The sequence below is a fragment of the Lipomyces doorenjongii genome, assembly GCF_038497915.1.
Source record: "Lipomyces doorenjongii strain NRRL Y-27504 unplaced genomic scaffold V1508scaffold_37, whole genome shotgun sequence".
In the NCBI taxonomy this organism is placed as follows: domain Eukaryota; kingdom Fungi; phylum Ascomycota; class Lipomycetes; order Lipomycetales; family Lipomycetaceae; genus Lipomyces; species Lipomyces doorenjongii.
In genome coordinates, this window is record NW_027118104.1 from 109,629 (window position 1) to 127,925 (window position 18,297).

An 18,297-nucleotide genomic window follows, 5' to 3' on the forward strand; every position below is an offset into this window, starting at 1 on the left:
AAACAAACCGTTAAACAAATACGTGTTCGGAGGAAAAAAGTTGTAATAATATTATAAAAGAACGCATGAATAGAAACTAACGTTATTCTACTCCTTCCCCCTTTTATTTCCAACACAACCTGTGGAAAAAAAACATGCAAATACTAATAAGACGTGACTCAAAATGAAGCGACAATAAGAAGTCTTTTTGTTCCCAAACCCCAACACGATGATTACTAGCTCAATAACGTACTAAATATTAAACGATGTCGCAAACGAAAGTCATTAAAAGCCTGCCGTGATTATAATCCCAAAATAAACACAAAACCGCGCAACATATATAGAAAAAAAGCAATCAAAAAGCCATGTATCGAAGAAAAACATTACTTTTTTGTAACACACTGCCATAAAAAATTCCAATAATAGCAACAACTGAAGACACAAAGGTAAAACTACTATCCAATGAGCGAAGTCGTAAACGATTCTCCACACTAAGATGAATGGACACCGTGTATTCGTAACAAATGCTTAATATACCCGTATAATCGAAAGGAAGGACTTAGCACGCGGCCGCCGCTGGGCCGGTCCACATCGGCACGATTGGCTCGAAGACGCAATAGTGGCAGGTGCAGTGAGCATTGTAGCTGGAGACCATGCCATGATGCATATGCTGCTGTTGCTGTTGCTGTTGCGGATAGTACGAAGGCTGCAGAGCACGTTCACCGTATCCATACTGCTGTTGCAAGTTTGCCAAAACGTTTGCGTTCATGTGGTTGTGATAAGCGGAGCGGTACCGCGAATCATCTTGAGGATGATCATACCACTGTTCGGACTGCGGGGTCTGGATCGGATGGTGCTGGTGAGCCACGTGGCGAACAGGTGATTTTTCCTGAGGACCCATCAGGAACTCAACCCAGAGACCATTCCACTTGTTCCAGACAATCATGTCCGCATCACAGAGGTTTAACTTCCAGTCGATCAGCTTCAACCAGTTTGACTCGACTCGAGTGAGATCTTTTATAGGGAGCCCAGTGACCTCAGCCCACGACTTGTTCGTGAATGTATTGTCATCGTTGAACTTGTTGGCTAGAATGAGCGAGACAATCAGAAGATGGTACTGTGCGCTATGGTCGTAAGAAGACGGCATCTGAACCTCACACCGTTTACTGAGATAAACAAGGGACAGAATGATGGTCGATCCTGGTAACCGAGTCGACGACAGGATCTGATGCGTAAACTTCAAAAATGCCTGAGTTGGGGGGTTCTTAAAGCCCATGATGCCGGACGCCATCGTGCACAAAAAGTCGGCCATCACGTCGAGGCTGTAATCGAGCTTTGCGGATACACCACCGGTTTTTGGCTCAGGAGCCCCCACAGTCGCGATAGTGTCGTAGTGTGACAGCTTTTGCAGTGCCAGCTCCGGCAGATGCTGCTGGCTGTACTCATAGTTGCCAAATCCAAACTTCTTATGCGACTGTCGTTGGAGCATCCGCGCTGCCCAAATATCCTGTTCACCCATGGGCTTAGCCTGTTGATTCCAGGCCATGTTTTGGAACGAGTCCTGAGGCATCTTCCGGTAGGACTGTGGCCACGCCGAGTATTGCGATGCCGGCTGAGGCTGAGGCTGAGGCTGCGGCTGTGACTGTAGCTGCAGCTTGGACCCATACTGATTTCCGACGGGAGGCATCTGGGAGAGCATGTTCATGACCATGGGATACGATGGCTGAAGCTGAGGGAATCCGACAGGTATGTAAGGAAGGTGAGGATTGTTGTGAGGAGGGAGAACGTAGTCGGCAGGAGTGACAGGTTCGGAAGGATAGAAGCCGCTGTGGGCTGGAGGTGCGAGAATAGAGACCATGACGAGAAAAAAGGAGTCGTGTGAACTATATGATTTTGATGTTAGTCGAGCTGTGCTGACTGAGGATGACATTAGCGGACGGCTAGCCAACCTACCCAGGTTAAAACAATAGTTCGAACTTCACGTTCACTGACGACAAGAAATAGCACAAAAAACCAAAACTTTTTACTTTGCCAGGCGCATCTATTTCAAAATCGCAAATAGAGAAACCGAAGAAATATGCGATTCAGAGGGGCCGTTGTAGAAGGCAAGGACTGCCACAAGAACGTTGACGTTTAAAACCGAACAAAGAAACCCAAATCCCAAAAACGGACGAAAAAAAGGAAACGCAAACACAAGACGACGGATGAGGAGGAGAAGAAAGTGAAGGTAAGGCGTAGGGAGGAGGAGGGGGGAAAGACTAGTTAGCGACAAGCGCAGATAGTCTACTGCTCCATGAACCAGTATCAACCGTTGACTCGAGATAGCCCGACGACGTTCAGTGAAGAAGTGCCGGTCGACGAGACAAGGACCAGAGCGGACGACCAGAGGAGCAGTAAAACCGAGGAGGTGAAGCTGGAGGAGGTGGATGGTGGTAGCGGTGAAAGGCAAGCGCGAGGAGAAAGAAGAAAATCTGGAAACTGGCTGGCCGCAGACAACTGTCGGACTGCCGGACCAGGACGTAGAGGTGGCAAGCCCCAACCCTGAAGCCGCCGATTCCGTCCAGCCATATATATAAACCCTAACCCAGCACTAAACGAATGCGTCACGGTTGTCAACGGGGGGACGGTACACAGTATTGTGGGGTGCGTCAACTCGGAATAATACCCTAACCACGTAAGCAATCTGCCTAGAAATTGCCCATGAAATGGCCAAGATAGTTCGATACGTTTGAAGTTGTCACTCGTCAGCCGACGAAGTGAGTCTGCTTCTTTAAGCAGCCGACCGCACTAACTTGATGCCACGCAGTCTAAAAGCAACGGCCATTAAATGTGCATAACATTTGCCACAGCATCGGTACGTTTTGTATGATACTCTTAAATAATATAAGATACAGGTGACAGCACAAGCCGCCACATCATGTAGCACCACGGAAAGGGCATGCCTCAATTTACTTAACCTGCAGCTCTCAGCCCGTCCTTCTCCACCGTGACTCACTGTCGCTACCGCCGCCCTACGTCACGCTCAATGCGCTATAGCTTAATCGTTTGTTTCTCCTGACTCACGTAGCCAAATCAGCGCGGCTCAGCGTAGTAATTAGCAAGTCTTGTCATTTCCTGCCTGTCGTTGCGCAATTGTCGTAACTGGACTGTTGAATTTGTGATTTAGTGGCGAGTATGCGGCGAAATGATGTCCCCCGCGTGCTGCGCCAAGCAGCCGGTGTTCCTCTGGATGACAATTAATGATGATCTATCACTTTGGTCAAATAGAAAGACCAGCTCATCAATTAAGACACCGTATACAACATTTGGAACAAGTCAGATCATACGTCCCCGTCTGGCGACTGCCACCCCAACCCGATTCGTCCACTTCAACTGTGAGTCCCATTTGTAGATGACCAAAATGTCGCATCGTACAACTCCATATAATAAATATAAGACACAGTAATGTTTGGGTTTCCATATCAGGTGCAAATTACGAATTCTCGTCACAGCAATGTATTCGATCTATTTGGAACGCTTCACTCCGTCCATCATTCTATACTCTCATCGGCCACCAGCTTATACTTGATATGTTACAGTCTAACGATAGCGCCAACGTACAAAACCCGCACGTCAAAGCCACTATCATCCCTCTCGGCCTCATCGACATGCTTCCGTTCAAACACTCTATCAAGCGGACTAAACACCTGTTCAATCCCAAACGCCCGTAGATATTCTGCACCTGTCCGCAAAAATCTCCAAGGACCCACAAACGCCCGTCGTCGCGCGCATACGCGTTCATTCTCAATCACATGGCACACCCCTTTCACCCCCTCTGCACCGATGAGTCTTAGTATTTCTCTGACGAGGGCATCGTTGATGTTCCCGGAGTCCATGAACCCTGATCGCACGACACAGCGGTAAAATCCCGGCATATTTCGCATGGCGTGTACATTAACCCTGCTGTCATCAGCTATAAACGGCTTATCAGACACCCTACTCCCTAGCAAGACAACATATTCCGGTAACCCTGGGAAAACATTCAACAAACGCGTTAAAATATGGGGCACAGTATTTGGCGAGTGCAGTGTCTGTGCGACGTTCGAGTGTACAAGCGCGACAATATGCGGCATCCTCGCGACTTCAATCGGCGGATCGGATCGCAACCGAAGAGCTGCCTCACTCGGCATGGGACTTGACTCCGCGCCCGATTTTGTGGGCCGCTCGTCGGGCATTCTGTGCACTATCTCTTTGAGCGGAATCCTATTCTGATCGATATCCGCGTCCTTGAACAGACTCGGCGTAGTAATCCGGCCGAGCAGGAACGTCTCTGCATTGCGCTCCACGTTCTTTTCTAGACCATCGAAAACTGTTCCAACTCGGACTCGAGAATCATACTCATTGTCGACTTTCAAAGAGCGCGCCCATCGCCAAAACGTGATAAAACAAGTCGTCACCACGGCGACCACGAGCGGGAACCATGCACCGTGGGGAATTTTTCGGACACCGGCCACGACAAAGCACATATCCAACGTACCAAACGCGAGGAAAAATGGAATGTACATGTACCATGAAACTCTGTAGACGTACACAAGACACAATGTGATCAGCGTGGTAGTAACGAAAAAGTCCATCGAAATACCAAGACCGTATGCCGCTGTGACATTGTTACTTGTTCGGAAACCGATAGTCGTCAGGACGACACCGACCATGAGGATGTAGTTCACCACGGGAATGTACACCTGTCCAAACACACGACTCGACGTGTGTCGCACACGGAAGGCAGGAAAACAGTCGATGTGGATCATTTGTCGCAATATACTGAAAACTCCAAGAATCAGAGCCTGCGACGCGATGACTGTCGCCAGCGTCGCAAGAACAAAGATAAACCAGTATTGCGGTGTATTGACCCCACCAGGAACCGACAAGTAGAACACGTTCGAGATACTTGATGGGTGAAGAACGAGGTATGCGCCTTGTCCGAGATACGCCAGCATGAGTGACGGGTACACTATGCACGACAATGAGAGCTGGATTGGGAGGCGTCCAAAATGGCCCACATCTCTATACAACGATCAGTCAAAGACCTTAATCAATAGGTATGCAGGGACCGTACGCAAACATGGCTTCAACACCTGTCATGGCCAGCATGACACCACCGAGAATATCGACGCCGCCCTGTTCTCTCAAGAAGTCGATTGCGAACTTGGGACTCAGCGCCTTGAACACGGCTGGATACTTGGTGATATTGATAATGCCGACGATGGCGATAGCAATAAGCCAGAGCAAAACAATAGGCGCGAAAATGTTCGATAGCTTTCCAGATCCGAATCGCTGAGACAGGAAGAGGAGAATCAGGACACCGCAGGAGATTGGTAGGACCGCATCATTGAGACTAGGAGCAGCGACTGCTATACCGCCGATGGCCGAAAGAACTGACCAACATTAGCAAAGATGTACCAGATCTCACATGTGGAGTGGACACATACCACTCGTAGTTGGAGTCAACAAGCCGTCGGAAAGGACCAAGCTGCATCCAAAGAAGCACAATGCCATGAGGATTTTGGGCAACGCCTTCTCATGAAACCAGCCTGTCATCTGATACCGCATCCTGCTGATTTGAGAATCGTGCGTAACACTCTTCGACAATAGCAGTGTGTCGTCAACCTCCATTTCACCCGGCAAGACCACACCACGAGGTCCTACATGCAGAGTTCGCGCGAGCTTGGCGTACAACGCGACTTGTCCGCCTTCGCCATTATTCGGACCAAGGAAGAGGACCACGATGCAGTATTTCACCATCACGACGATAGTGAATGCCCAGAAAATGCAGGATGTTGCACCTAGAATTTGGTGTTCCGTTGGTATCACAGTTGGAAAGATACTTGAGCTCGTTAGGCCACAATCTGGACTCCAGGGGCTATCAAATACAAACCTAGTGTAGACGTACAACGGACTGGTGCCGATGTCGCCATAGATCGCACCAAGACTCTGAAAGGCAAGTACGCCGGTTACGACGGCCCTACGCCTCTGCATTTGCAGTTAGTTCCCTTAATGTCATGCAAACAGGACGATTCAAAGACTCAGGCATACTGGGGAATAAGTAGGAGGTGCTTCTTCACTGAATGCGCCCCCCCTCTCGCTGTCGATAGGATGTGAAACTGACTGGTGGGAAGACATGACAGTCTTAAGTCCCTATACGGCGGGCAGAAAACGAGGATGAGAGAACAGCACCGGACGAGCAGCGAAAGAGTGTGAACAGACAGACAAGCGGACAAGAGCAGAAGACAGAGCAGGTGGGGGATGGCATTATATAGCACTGCTAACTAACAAAGGGGAGAGCATAGTTTTCAATGCAGTGCGATTCGCAACGACATGGGCGGAGGGCAGTTGCCAGAGTAACCTTGGATCCTTGCCCGCAGCTGCTTCCAGACTCGCTTACGTTTTACACTAGATACAATAGATACAAACTTATGCAATATCGAACCCGAGTATTCTCTTCTGCAGCAAATTCTGTACTGGCCAGGCGACGGCGACGCTGGAGGCGGGCGGGTAGCTGGGCCAGACCCATCACGAGCTTGCAACATTACCCGAACATAGACATGACCGCCGGCTACACAGTATTTTACAGAATTGCTATGCGTATTAAGGAGCATGGCTGCATCCGCCGAATTGGGCCAGGGCGGGCAGTGCTCACTGAACAGAAAACAGTACGAGAGCCTTATTGGGCCGGTTCTAGCTAGAATGATAGTACACAAAAACCGCAGTGAGGCAAAAAGAAATTATTTTTCGCGCACGCGTTTGAGCAGAGAGTGGTTTGTTTTGTATATGGAACCCCAACCCTGTCGTCATGCCTGGCTGTGGGTTTTTTGTGTGCGGCGAGCGAGGCTGTGTAAAAAAATTGCTCCCGAAGCGACGGGGAAGAAATTGCAGCCCGCAAAATACTGCCAGTATCTGGGGAACTGAGCTCTAACTCGCACGATTGGCGACTATTTCAAAATCCCGCAGGCGCGTGCAAAGTTTACTTAAATAAGGAGAGCTCGTGTTCGTCCAGTTCTGACGATTCTCCCTGCGAACTTCCCGGACCTAAAAGAATGAACGAACAGACCAAGCAAAAATTGGAAAAAAAAAAAACTTTACGCAGCGCCATTCCTTCGTCCCGGAAAACTTGCCCAACGTCATCTCCCTCCTGCAAGTCGCAATATTGTACCTACTGCATCTGTTGTCACACCATGTCCACACGTCAGTACGCGCGTCGGTATTAGAAAATATGTAATTCAGTCGCAACAGGCGACAACTATTGATCCAGTATTGCTGTTCTCTTAAGAATTGGAATCTGCGCCAAGTACGGGGTAGCCAAACTAGCCGCACAAGCCGCGGCGTTGCACGTCTGTGGTTTCACGTAAATGACGCGCTCGGCATAATTTTTTTAACCTAATAAAATATGTCAAACAAATCAAGGTAACTTAAATCAGTTTGCACCTGCACGACCGATTCATCCATAGTCGCACTTTTTGAAAAAAAGGAAAAAAACTGAAAATTGACCAAAGCCTTTCGTTGTTTAGAAGGCTCGCGAACAGAGCATGTTACCGTCCTCCGCGTCGCCGATAAGTCCCCGGCGCACTGGTCGGCTTGCTCTGTCTGCTGTACGATCAGGAGCATCTTATGTGAAAAGGAGTATCCACACACTAGACGACACGCCATTCTCGACCTTCGTCTCGCACTACAGAGCCGTCTTCTCACGGCATGCTGCACCCCTGGCGGTGATCACAGCTGCCTATGGCGTACACGCCCGAGCCGCCACTGTGTCATCGCTGACTTCTTTGTCCGTATCCCCACCCGGCGCGCCGCTTGTCACATTCAATTTGCGAGTGCCATCAAGTACGTCCAAGTTAATGCACGACGCCGGCAGGTTCAGTGTAAATCTCCTATCCGGTGTCTACGGCGCCGAGGAAATCGCCAGGGGCTTCGCCGGTCCGGCTGGAGCACCAGCACAACAAAACCAAGATGAAGACATCCAGCATATCCAGGAAGGCGACCAAGTCGAGATCCTCGACGTTGACTGGTTTCCGAGGTCGCCCGAACCATATACAACCCCAATGCTGAATCACACTACCATACACGCCCACGATCACAAGCTCGATTCCCAGATCAATGATGCCCGCCCCGTTGCTTTCGCAAGACTGGACTGTCGCACCCAACATTGCTTTACAGTTCGTGATCACGAAATCTGGGTCGGCGAAGTTGAGCGGATAGATTTTGATAAAGATCTACAAGAGATTGGAAATGATGTGTCACATGACAGCGCGGAAATTAGCCCAGCATTAGTGTACTTCTCTCGCACCTTCAAGCGCGTGGTCCACGAATCAGAACAGAGTCGAGACCCTCTATCTCTCCGCCAATATCAGCTACGCCATCGAAAGAGATAGATAATGCATATTAGACTAGTATACGGCATCAGACTGGACAGTAAACACTGTGCAGTACGTTATAAGTAACATAGCGTGAATAATATCATTATATTTACAATATACACTTTTACGCACAAATACTGTACACACATTAAACAAAATCCAAATTTCTAAAACAGCGATGACAACAAAATCAATAGCCAAAAACGCGTTGCAAACAAAACCCACCCCAACCTAAGGCGATGCCGTCAAGTCGTGCGCCGCAGCCGGAGTGCCAACCGGTGCCTGAGTGGTCGCGGACGAAGAAGTAGCCGCAACACCAGATGCCGCACTGGAAGCCTCGTTCAACAACGAAACTGACTGCCAAGTACCGCTCGTACGTTCCCGGATATCGTCAATACCTTTCTCCATCTTCGTAATCGCGTTGGAAAACTCCTCCTCGATAGCCTGCCGACGCTCCGCAAGCTTTTCCCGCTGCAACTTCCGTCTCGCAAACTCCTGTTCCCAAACTGTCCGACGCTCTTGATCTGCGCGCTGAAAGTCTGCCATCAGCTTACGGTGACGCGCCGCGAGTTTGTCCCGTTTACTCTGAATCGCAACTTCCTCAGCATGTAATTCCCGTTCTTTCCGTGCTGCTTGCTCCTTCTTCGCACGAAGTCCAGATTCATAGTACTCGAGCTCTTGCATCTTCGCCTCCCACTCTGCCCGCCTACTGGCCATGCCAGGGCTAACTCTTTTCTCTTCGCGCTCCAGTTCCTCCGTGCGTTGCGAGAAGCTCTCAATTTCTTCCTCGGCCCTTCGAACAGACTCTCGGAGCGCGAGAACGCGTCGCCACGCACGTTCGTCGCCTTTGTCGCCAGCTCCAAGTCGTGCTTTCAAGGAGTCAATTTCCGAGCGTAGAGCCGATAGGTGCTTCGAGTGATCACGACGCGACCGCTTGAGCTTCTGTTTTTCCTCCGTAAGTGTGGAATTGGTAGTACACAATGTATCGAGAAGAGTCGTGACCGGCGACAGTGGTCGAGAAGGCGGGTGCTGTTGCGATGACACGCCGGATGCTAAAAAAGGCGTTAAGGTACTTCATCACACAATAACCCAAGAAAACCAGCATACTATCTTTGGGAGACGTGCATATATTTGTTCGACAAATGGCAACCTGTTTTCCATTCTTAAACGTCTTGCAAACTTCAATCTCATACTCTGTAATCGGCGTAAGCCCAGAGACGACGAGTAACGTTTCAGCGAACTCTTCCAAAGTATCTTGCAGTACCAGACTACTATTCGACGCCGTCGGCTCGTCAGCGACAGCATCTTCTAATAGCTGTACAGTTGGATCCGGATCGCTTTGTGAAGAGGCAATTGCAGTGCGATGCAATTTTGGAACAATCGTTTGCACTGACACTTCTGGCCAGAGAATGCCGTTCACACGCACAGAAACTCCAACATACAACGACGCCTCCGCATTATGCATCCCTGCTCCAGACACAAGCTGTCTAGGATCCTGATGCGAGAAAATAGAAGGTACCAGCGACGAAGAAAGCGGCAATATGGACGATGACGCGTGTTCATGCAGTGTACTAACAGACTGAGATGGCACTGGGGCTGACACCGGCACAACAGCCTGACCCGGCATGATTTCAAACGCAACCTCGCTTTCTAGAATATATCGGACACAACTATACAACGCAGGCTCCGTCGCCGACGGTCTATAACCCAATCCAGTCGAGGCAGAATAGTCGTCCGAAATTAAGGACGACAGCAACGACTGGTTACCATTCTCCTGTTGGTTCTCACCATTGTGGGCATGATCGTTGGAAGACGTCGACGTGTCGGAATGCAGCTGACTCGATTCCCTGGAAGCGAGAACCAAAGTATTTGCCAACGCTGACCATAGCGACTGCTTCTGATGACGCCCCGTAGTCCCAGCTTTCTTTTTCTTTTTCATAGTTGTTGCAGCAGCGCCATTTTGTGACAGTAACGACGCGGGCGACTGCGTCGGTTGCAGACTCTGGTACGCACCAGCTTCGCAATCGATTCCATAGCTATCACTTAATATTCCAGGAGAAGACGACGCAGCCGGCATCGAACTCAGCCGGTTCTCATGCTCTAGGAACATGCGTCGAATCGAATGCATAAGACTTTGGCCGACGATATGAACTGCAACTGCCTGACTCAACCAACCAGCTGAACCGTACAGTATGTCCCATGTACGCGGAACCGCAGACGTGCCAGTTGCGAGATAGTACTGAGGCGACACACTTTCTGGTACCGATGAAATCGCGACAACGGCTGGCGCAGACATTGACACTGGCGGTGGTAAGGTGCCACGTCTGATCAAGAGCAACGAATGTCGAACCATCCGTGCCAATCCCAATAACGATGTGCAATAAATTGCGGTCTTGGAACTCCCACCACCTAGTACTGACGCAATTACAGCCGATCCTAGATCAACCATGATCGAGCGCATTCGGGGGAGGAAGAAAATTGAAACAACGGCAACCGTGATATCCGCAAAGAATATCGTCAGCAAGCTCGGCGAAGTAGGCGTCGCGTGTGTCAATGACGAAATCAGTGACGAAGACGACGGTGAAGAAGTCGGAGGCACGAAGGTGAGGCATGCGAACAAGATATGCACGAACGACACTATTAAATTGGGAAATTGAATTATTAAGATAAATATCGTAAGCGAATCAATCAACGCATGCTGTGGCAAGATTGTTGTTTGTATTAGTCCTGATGTATGAGTGCTCGAATTATTGTTGTTATCATGAGGATCATTGTAAAAAGACGGCGCCTTGCGAAGAGACCTGGACGACGACTCGAGTGATGGATCTTGTTGATACGGCGACGACTGAGCAAGGGTAAGAGCAGTAGATGCAGACTCAACGGCTTCTGATTTCGAAGTCGTGGCAGGCTGGACAGCGAGAGACGCCGGTGATGTGTTAGGAAGCGCCAGTGGACTAGCTGGCCGAGGAATCGGTCGTCTCGAAGTGTCAGGAGTAGGGGAACTACTGTGATCAGTCCGCGAATTCGACGCAGAAGCTGCGGTAATTGACGCAGACGAGCTACTGGCTGACCCTCCCGCTGTGCCTATGCCATTGCCAACTCCCGCGGCCGCTGCTCGTTTCGCAGTAGAACCTCGGGCCATGACGACGGCACAAGACCAAGGGTGTGGCTGGCGGCGATGTTCAAGTATGCATAAAAACGTGAAATTACGAATATCCGCCTTCTTTGCACGATGCTGTCGCGTACTGTGGTCGTGTATCTTTCGGGGGAGAGTAAAAGAGAAAAAGTTCATTGTTTCTCGAACTTGGCAGCCGTGCTTTGACAGTGCCGCACATGCAGAGTCACGTGCGAAGATGGAGTGACTGTGAATAGTATTTTCGGCAAGGGTTGCTAAACTCTGTGCATTATTCGTAGACACTCGTCCTGCACACAGCGCATCGCGACATTTTCAATTTTGGCTAGACACCGAAAATTTCAGTTCAATCCACCCGAGCGGCTCTACACTCTGCATCATTCCCACACACAATGGTATTACCAACCAGTTCACGAGCACGTCCTGTGCTTGGTTTTGCAGGTGGCATAGCAACTTCGCCAGTTTTAAAGCGAATACCAGTTGGCATAACATCCGCATCACCACATAACCATTGCCAGCGACGAAATTATGCAGCACCAAATCCATATGAAGTGAACACTGCGAATCAGTCCGTTCTAACAGATAAGCTACCGAAGCGAAAATACAGATTTGGCGAGACACGGCCTGCAGTATACTATAAGTTTGATTGCGCAGTGGAGTTGTCGGACGGTTCGACATATGTCCGACAGTCGCCGTTCCCCAGAATCGAATGGCGTTATCTACGAGATCAGCGATTGCATCCACTGTGGAACCCTACTATCAAGGGATTGCAGGCCGTTCAGTCCGAGACTGGTGGCCGAATGTGGCGATTTAATCAGCGATACAATCAGCAGCAGCAGGTTCTGGACAAGGAGGTCAAATATGAAGCCATTAAAGCTGCTGCGCCCAAGGATGCCGACGCTAGGAAGGCAGAGGATAGCGATTTTGAAGATGAGCCAGTCAACGCGTTCGATGATCTTACTGATCTCTTCGACGAATTCGAGTACAATCCGAATAAAAACGCCAAAGTCCAATCCAAGCGGAACAGAAGATATTGACACAGGTTTTGATGGTCGGGACACACATAGAAATGGATGGAGCTATGACAGTATATATATGAAGCATTTGTAAATATATTACATACGACACTTGGCGTTATAAAGGCTGAACTCTTTCTGCTGCTCGCATGCTATTGTAACATCGTAAAAATAGTACATCGTAAACAAACATAAACGACTACAAAACAATTGACAAAAACTGCATTGATCGTATCCATGACAAAGTTCTATTCAGTTGCCATATTACATTGTTTTCTTACGCTTGTTGCGGCTCTGGCGTGCCAAATCCTTGTCGCTCGTAAAACGTCTCCCACATTTCAATAGCTTCTTTCTGCGACTCCACTGCACTCTCAAGATAGGTTTCAACACTAGAGCGAAAGTCCTCGATCTTCTCCTTCTGAAACTTCTCAAATTCCGACTTGATTGTCTTGCAGATGTCGTCGTAACCAACGCGAAGACTATATACTCTTCGCTCGTATTCAGCAACTTCTTCCTGCATGGAGGCCAGTCGCTCCGGTGGGGTCTTGCCTTGCCGCATTACACGCGCGAGATATTGTTGTTTCTTTGCCAGCTCTTGCTCAGCGGTCTGCCATGATAGATACGACTTCTGCCGTTGACTGAACACCGTCTTTATCGAATCTATCAGTCTGACGTATTCATCAATTGTGTCGCCCAAAGTAAGCATATCTTGTAAACCCTGTCGTTCATGCAAATCCCTAATCCGCTGCTCAACGTCAGCTAGTCCATTGATTGCAGTGGCCAGTGGTCTCGACAGCTCAACCTCGCCAAGTAGAGTCAACGCATTCGCAAAATCAGACGTCGTATCCGCCAACTCTTTCCGCTGGACGATAACTGTATCCAACGCACGAGATAATGCCTTCAGCTGCAAATCCAGCGCTTCAATATACGCGCGCTTATCCACAAACCACTCGTCCACCTCCACAAACTTTCCATTAAATTGAAACGCGCCACCTAAAGATCCCATTATGCCTCCGCCTCCCTTGGCCTCATTCTGCGCAACTGTCAGTCGTTCACGGACTTTAATTTCACTGCTTAACGTATCAGTTTCTAAAAACATCTTCAAATCAGGGTCGTGCTGAAGGACTGGATGATGCGCTATTTTGTTCAACATCTTTTCCAGCGCCGCTCTTCGTCCTTCCACAAAGCTCTCGTCGAATCGACCGACCGCTTGCTTCTCCGGTGGAGCAGGCACAATGATTCCGGGATTGTTATTGTTTAGCTGATGGTACAGCCATCGGAAGTCCCGGTATCGACGGGTGACAGTAAAATCGAAATATCTAAATGCCTTGGAAGTCGTACGAGTACGGACGTTGTATACCGTATGAGCAGACGTGAGTTCGCCCACCTTGATGGGATCCCCGACTGCGATATCAAACGTCGGATTAGCAGCCTGCTCAACCGGTATATGCTTCTGGCCACTACCGGACGACGTTGTCGGTTGATTCCAGGAGGCACTAGGATTCGCAGCAGCAGCGGCCGCGGCTGCTGCTGACTCGGCAGCACTTTGGATGCCCCGCTCATTGCTCCATTCCGATGGTATTTCGATCCCGCCGTTCACCTCTTCTTTACGGTCCTCGGGTGTATGGTCATTTTCGAGCGGTCCTAGTGGATTCGCAACTGGATCGATGTCCTCAAATACCACAGAATGCGCCAGCGTTTCTGGAGTCAATGCTTCTGGCGCCACTGCGCCAGCGGGTAACGACGACTTTCGTGAGCGCGCCATTCGGAGGGCACGAGCACGGGACGCAGCAGCCGAAACTGTGGCGTAGCTTGTGGTAGATTGCTTTTTGCTTGGTGATGTTTCTGGTTGTGGTTGTCCCTCTTCGGCAGGAGCATTTTCTTCCTCGGGCTCTGCAGATAATAGTTCGGCAGGAACCGACTCGGTCGTTGGTGGCGGGGAGAAGGGATTACCTGATACACCAGCATTATAAGTATTCTAGTAAAACAATAAACAAAAATAAGAGATGAACCCATTGACTTACTATCTAGAGGAGGGGATGCTGTAGGTGACACAGGTGCGGCCACTGGCCGCGGCGTCGCGACGTCGTCCCATTGCGACGCACTGAGATCATCGGCATCCATTGTCAGAACAATAAGAGATCAGTGCAGTCGTGCTCGTGCCGAAAAAAAGTTGAGGTATTCTGTATAGAAGAATTGAATCAAAGATGGAGTCTGGACAAGATATCTCGACAGCAATGACGATTCGAAGCCCCGTTACGGAGGTTAGTTACCCGGATATCGGATTGGGTCTATGATACCTGATGGTTAGGGTTGCGCACCTTCTCGTGGGCAAACCACCCAGCTTTGACGAACCACAAATCCGATACTGATGATACTCAAGTCGTCATTGCTTAACAAGCAACTGGACAGCCAGCTTTAGTAAATGTGACTATATATCAAATGGGTGATTTGATAAATGTCTCGAAGTCCTCGCAATTATTCTATTAGTGTATCCAAAGCTACATCAGGTTGGAGCCGAGCCAACGAAGATTCGCCAATGTTCTCCTGAACAGATTATCTCATTTAATATTGTGAAAAACTAATGCAAAATTAGAAACTAACGCAATATGCAAAAAGTGAGGATTTCATAAGCCCCAATGATGATAAATTGTACAATTTTATATTTTCTCTTGTCTACGCCTCATCCTCATCTAACTCCTCGACATCAACTTCTACTCCAGGAACCCTGTGCACAAACGGTTTTATCACGTTCTCAAAATATGGAGCTTGTGGCTTTGATGGATTCTGCCTCTTAACCTGCGTAAAATAGTTCTCGTAGATATTGCCATCATATCTGCCAATAGCAGAGTTGATGAAGAAATCACTCAAATTGAACGCGTCAGTAATTGGGACAGCCTGCTCGCGGACTTTGCGGCAGTATAGGTTGCACAGTTCACGAACTTCGTCAATTTGCTTGGATGTGAAGAATTCGGCTTGGAGGAATAATCCGGCGTCATTCTCGATGGACCAGATAGCATACAGATAAGAGAGATCAGTCAAAACTGGTTTGATCTCCGGCCCGGAGGAGGAAATGCGGTCAAAAAACTTCAAGACCAAGAAGCATTGCGTATGGATTCTAGCAGCAAGGAAGCGCTGCTGTGATGTCTCCTCAAATGCCTCGTCGGCAGTAAGTCCTTTCTTTCTGAGTGCGATGAACGATTCGCCAGCCTTTGAGACAACAGCAGCCGCAACAGACTCCCAAGCTTCGGAAAGAACCGCGACAGAGTCAATCTGGCGCGACCCTGCCCGTGCGGACTTGAGCCTGGCGAGCTTGTTGAGATATTCCGTTTGAGGAGGGGCTTTGGCACCTCTCTGGACGTCAAGATAGCGCTGAACAAGACCGCGGCCGGCAGAAAGCGCTAGAATGTTATTGTCTCCCTCCCAGGTACACTGCACAACCCAGTCATTGTATGCTTGTCCAAAACCACTATATGCAGAGTATCCATGCCCACCGCATGCCTGACGCGTCTGATCAATCGTTTCAGCACAAGCCCAGGTAGTGAAAGCCTTCAAACCGGCACTGGTGGTGAACACTTCCTTCAACTCTTCAATCACAACCGCCATAGCCGTCAGGTCACTAGGATCAGTCGAATCAATCTTTCGCATCAATGCGCGGTGCATGGCCGACATTTCATCCGAACTGAACTGCATCGCAAAAGTCTGAGCAAGTAGCGGTAGCAGTCGCCGCTGATGTAATGCGTAATCCAAAATCTTTGTCTCAACTTCACCCTTCTTCGACGTAAATTGCCGTCTGACGGCGGCGTACCTCAGAGCGATCGTCACAAAACGCTTGCTCATCTGAGCCGAGTCCGCAACCATTGAGACACGGCCAACAACCAACGCACCGTACGCAAGCTGCTCAAGTGGGGGCTGAGTGACATCTCCGTGACGGTCAACTTTGCTGTGTTTCATCAACATGAACTGTCGTGGAATTCGGACATACGAGAACTGGACCCAGCCATTATCAATGCCGTCACGACCCATCTTCTTGCCGATGTCGCCGATGCTGACGCCTGGTTTAAGGTCGTATGTCTTCGGATCGCGAAGTGGAACAACAAATGACTTGACTCCGTAGTCTTTACCCTTAACTATCAATCTGGCAAAGCAGACCGTGTGTGTTGCTGTATGAGCGGCACCACCAATCCACCACTTGGTTGCGCCGACATGTGGAGTGTGGATGATAAACTCGTCCGTTCGCTCGTCAAATGTGGCGGTAGTCTCGAGACCAGCGACATTGCTGCCGTGCGCCAGCTCGGTCATGCAAAAGCAGCCAATCATGCCCCTCATCTCAGCGGCCCCTTGTGAGATCCAGTAGGCAAACTGTTTCGGCGAGGCCGAGCCTCGCAGAGAGCCGAAGAACAAAGCATAGTGGACACTACACCTTCATTAGCACTCATTAACACAATGAGGAGAGACTTACATACCCTGTTCTTGTGAGCAGACCCATATCGATGAGGCCAACGAGCGAAAATCGCAAATATGAAACTTCCTCCCGCTCAGATGTGATATAATGGATCAACCTGGCAATTTTAGACATAGTACGCTCGCGTAATTGTTCCTTTGTAAGATCATAAAAGTCCACGTTTTGGAAGACGGGATCACGTTCCAGCTCAGTCATCATTCGTTCCTTTACCGCGGTCACCTCCATGCCGCCATCGAGAAAATAAGTGAGCTCACGAATCGGGAATGACGCTTTTGTGCGTTCCTCTGCCATAGATGCCATTGGATTTCCAAGTCCAAGGATAGACGTATCCTTGACCTCGGCCGACGCATTTCTCATGGAGAGATGACCGGCAAGTGCTGCCGCGCGCGCGGACGCTTTCAAGTCCATGTCTTGGTGTGCTATATCCACAAGCTGCGAACGCGCCGAGACGAATGAATAGAAGTCGTGAATAAAAACAATTACCACGGTAAAGGCGCGAAAGAGGACTTGGTGGCTTTTATTCGCATGCCGGGGATCACATGGGCCGCGGAGTGTTTAATCCGATGATTCGTCTGTCGCGGATGGCGGTGTGGAGGTGCACTTCTGGTTGTGGATTGCGTTGCGCCAGAATAATATACTGGTATTTTAAATAACGAAGAGTATAGGATGGGTGAAGAACTACGGCGATGGGCCGAGGCAGACCTAGCCTCGAATCCATGAGCCACACTCGCAGTGGCAAATATCCCGTAAGCTCATGCCCCGCCACCGACCAAGACTGCTGCCCCGCAATTTCCACGTTGCGTTCGCATCGCACAGTCGTGGTTGCTCGTACCATCCCAGGTCCATCGGCTCATTCTCGCAAAACCTTGGAATTAGAGCGCATTGTTTAGGTGTTTACTGCATCCACCGAGGAACCCTCTACACAGGCAATTTGCAAATCAGGTACCGTCTGTTCGGCATTATTGCTTTTAATTGCCGAAACTGGATATTGATAGTTACTCATGCTTGCATCATCATACTGTTGAGCTGCTCCTTTTTCGCGACGAATCTATTTCAAACTGGCCAAGTTACTCTGCTTCCATATCTTTTACTGTTATTGCAAAATACATCAAAAGGGTCCACTTCTCGAATGTACAGTGGACCCTAACCCGCAGATCGAATTGCAAGGCGTTCTATTCGGCATAGGATGACATCTAATAAAAGGAATGCTTCAATGTGTATCACAAATTACCAATCTTATTTCTATCTGGTTTACTTTCCATACACCAAATCCCAATAACCAAATCAAGAGCTATCTGTACAATCCTAAAA

At 49.2% G+C, this 18,297-nt stretch overlaps 7 protein-coding genes across 7 annotated transcripts; 2 read left to right on the forward strand and 5 right to left on the reverse strand.

Annotated features, from left to right (window-relative positions):
* Positions 1-88: 88 nt before the first annotated feature.
* On the reverse strand, positions 89-2,095 carry V1508DRAFT_180572 (uncharacterized protein). Its single transcript, XM_066936129.1, has 2 exons — positions 1,933-2,095; positions 89-1,862 (listed from the first exon to the last, which is right to left on the reverse strand). The coding sequence occupies exon 2, from the start codon at positions 1,835-1,837 to the stop codon at positions 539-541; it is 1,299 nt and encodes a 432-aa protein (XP_066794867.1). The 5' UTR covers positions 1,838-1,862; positions 1,933-2,095; the 3' UTR covers positions 89-538.
* Positions 2,096-3,460: 1,365 nt separating this feature from the next.
* Positions 3,461-6,152, reverse strand: V1508DRAFT_180556 (potassium transporter). Its single transcript, XM_066936128.1, has 4 exons — positions 5,894-6,152; positions 5,448-5,842; positions 5,075-5,393; positions 3,461-5,022 (listed from the first exon to the last, which is right to left on the reverse strand). The coding sequence occupies exons 1-4, from the start codon at positions 5,992-5,994 to the stop codon at positions 3,552-3,554; spliced, it is 2,286 nt and encodes a 761-aa protein (XP_066794868.1). The 5' UTR covers positions 5,995-6,152; the 3' UTR covers positions 3,461-3,551.
* Positions 6,153-7,418: 1,266 nt separating this feature from the next.
* On the forward strand, positions 7,419-8,504 carry V1508DRAFT_420412 (flavin reductase like domain-containing protein). Its single transcript, XM_066940745.1, has one exon. It carries the CDS (start codon positions 7,542-7,544, stop codon positions 8,385-8,387), a length of 846 nt encoding a protein of 281 aa, XP_066794869.1. The 5' UTR covers positions 7,419-7,541; the 3' UTR covers positions 8,388-8,504.
* On the reverse strand, positions 8,461-11,651 carry V1508DRAFT_420413 (uncharacterized protein). Its single transcript, XM_066940746.1, has 2 exons — positions 9,480-11,651; positions 8,461-9,424 (listed from the first exon to the last, which is right to left on the reverse strand). Exons 1-2 carry the CDS (start codon positions 11,512-11,514, stop codon positions 8,604-8,606), a joined length of 2,856 nt encoding a protein of 951 aa, XP_066794870.1. The 5' UTR covers positions 11,515-11,651; the 3' UTR covers positions 8,461-8,603.
* A 164-nt stretch (positions 11,652-11,815) lies between these two features.
* V1508DRAFT_420415 (mitochondrial 54S ribosomal protein bL31m) lies at positions 11,816-12,687 on the forward strand. Its single transcript, XM_066940747.1, has one exon. The coding sequence runs from the start codon at positions 11,898-11,900 to the stop codon at positions 12,540-12,542; it is 645 nt and encodes a 214-aa protein (XP_066794871.1). The 5' UTR covers positions 11,816-11,897; the 3' UTR covers positions 12,543-12,687.
* On the reverse strand, positions 12,585-14,736 carry V1508DRAFT_420417 (Vps5 C terminal like-domain-containing protein). Its single transcript, XM_066940748.1, has 2 exons — positions 14,546-14,736; positions 12,585-14,474 (listed from the first exon to the last, which is right to left on the reverse strand). The coding sequence occupies exons 1-2, from the start codon at positions 14,643-14,645 to the stop codon at positions 12,799-12,801; spliced, it is 1,776 nt and encodes a 591-aa protein (XP_066794872.1). The 5' UTR covers positions 14,646-14,736; the 3' UTR covers positions 12,585-12,798.
* A 58-nt stretch (positions 14,737-14,794) lies between these two features.
* Positions 14,795-17,679, reverse strand: V1508DRAFT_440401 (acyl-CoA oxidase-domain-containing protein). Its single transcript, XM_066942256.1, has 2 exons — positions 16,988-17,679; positions 14,795-16,938 (listed from the first exon to the last, which is right to left on the reverse strand). Exons 1-2 carry the CDS (start codon positions 17,392-17,394, stop codon positions 15,198-15,200), a joined length of 2,148 nt encoding a protein of 715 aa, XP_066794873.1. The 5' UTR covers positions 17,395-17,679; the 3' UTR covers positions 14,795-15,197.
* Between the last annotated feature and the right edge of the window lie 618 nt (positions 17,680-18,297).

Bases quoted from the DNA above. Each gene is read 5' to 3' on its own strand.
- V1508DRAFT_420417 (XM_066940748.1), bottom strand. From the start codon at position 14,645: ATGGATGCCGATGATCTCAGTGCGTCGCAATGGGACGACGTCGCGACG. The intron at 14,475-14,545 runs GTAAGTCAATGG...CTGGTGTATCAG, and splicing joins AGCATCCCCTCCTCTAGATA to GTAATCCCTTCTCCCCGCCA.
- V1508DRAFT_420412 (XM_066940745.1), top strand. From the start codon at position 7,542: ATGTTACCGTCCTCCGCGTCGCCGATAAGTCCCCGGCGCACTGGTCGG.
- V1508DRAFT_440401 (XM_066942256.1), bottom strand. From the start codon at position 17,394: ATGGACTTGAAAGCGTCCGCGCGCGCGGCAGCACTTGCCGGTCATCTC. The intron at 16,939-16,987 runs GTATGTAAGTCT...ATGAAGGTGTAG, and splicing joins GGTCTGCTCACAAGAACAGG to TGTCCACTATGCTTTGTTCT.
- V1508DRAFT_180556 (XM_066936128.1), bottom strand. From the start codon at position 5,994: ATGCAGAGGCGTAGGGCCGTCGTAACCGGCGTACTTGCCTTTCAGAGT. The intron at 5,843-5,893 runs GTTTGTATTTGA...AACGAGCTCAAG, and splicing joins CCGTTGTACGTCTACACTAG to TATCTTTCCAACTGTGATAC. The intron at 5,394-5,447 runs GTATGTGTCCAC...AATGTTGGTCAG, and splicing joins GTTGACTCCAACTACGAGTG to TTCTTTCGGCCATCGGCGGT.
- V1508DRAFT_180572 (XM_066936129.1), bottom strand. From the start codon at position 1,837: ATGGTCTCTATTCTCGCACCTCCAGCCCACAGCGGCTTCTATCCTTCC.
- V1508DRAFT_420413 (XM_066940746.1), bottom strand. From the start codon at position 11,514: ATGGCCCGAGGTTCTACTGCGAAACGAGCAGCGGCCGCGGGAGTTGGC. The intron at 9,425-9,479 runs GTATGCTGGTTT...CGCCTTTTTTAG, and splicing joins ATGCACGTCTCCCAAAGATA to CATCCGGCGTGTCATCGCAA.
- V1508DRAFT_420415 (XM_066940747.1), top strand. From the start codon at position 11,898: ATGGTATTACCAACCAGTTCACGAGCACGTCCTGTGCTTGGTTTTGCA.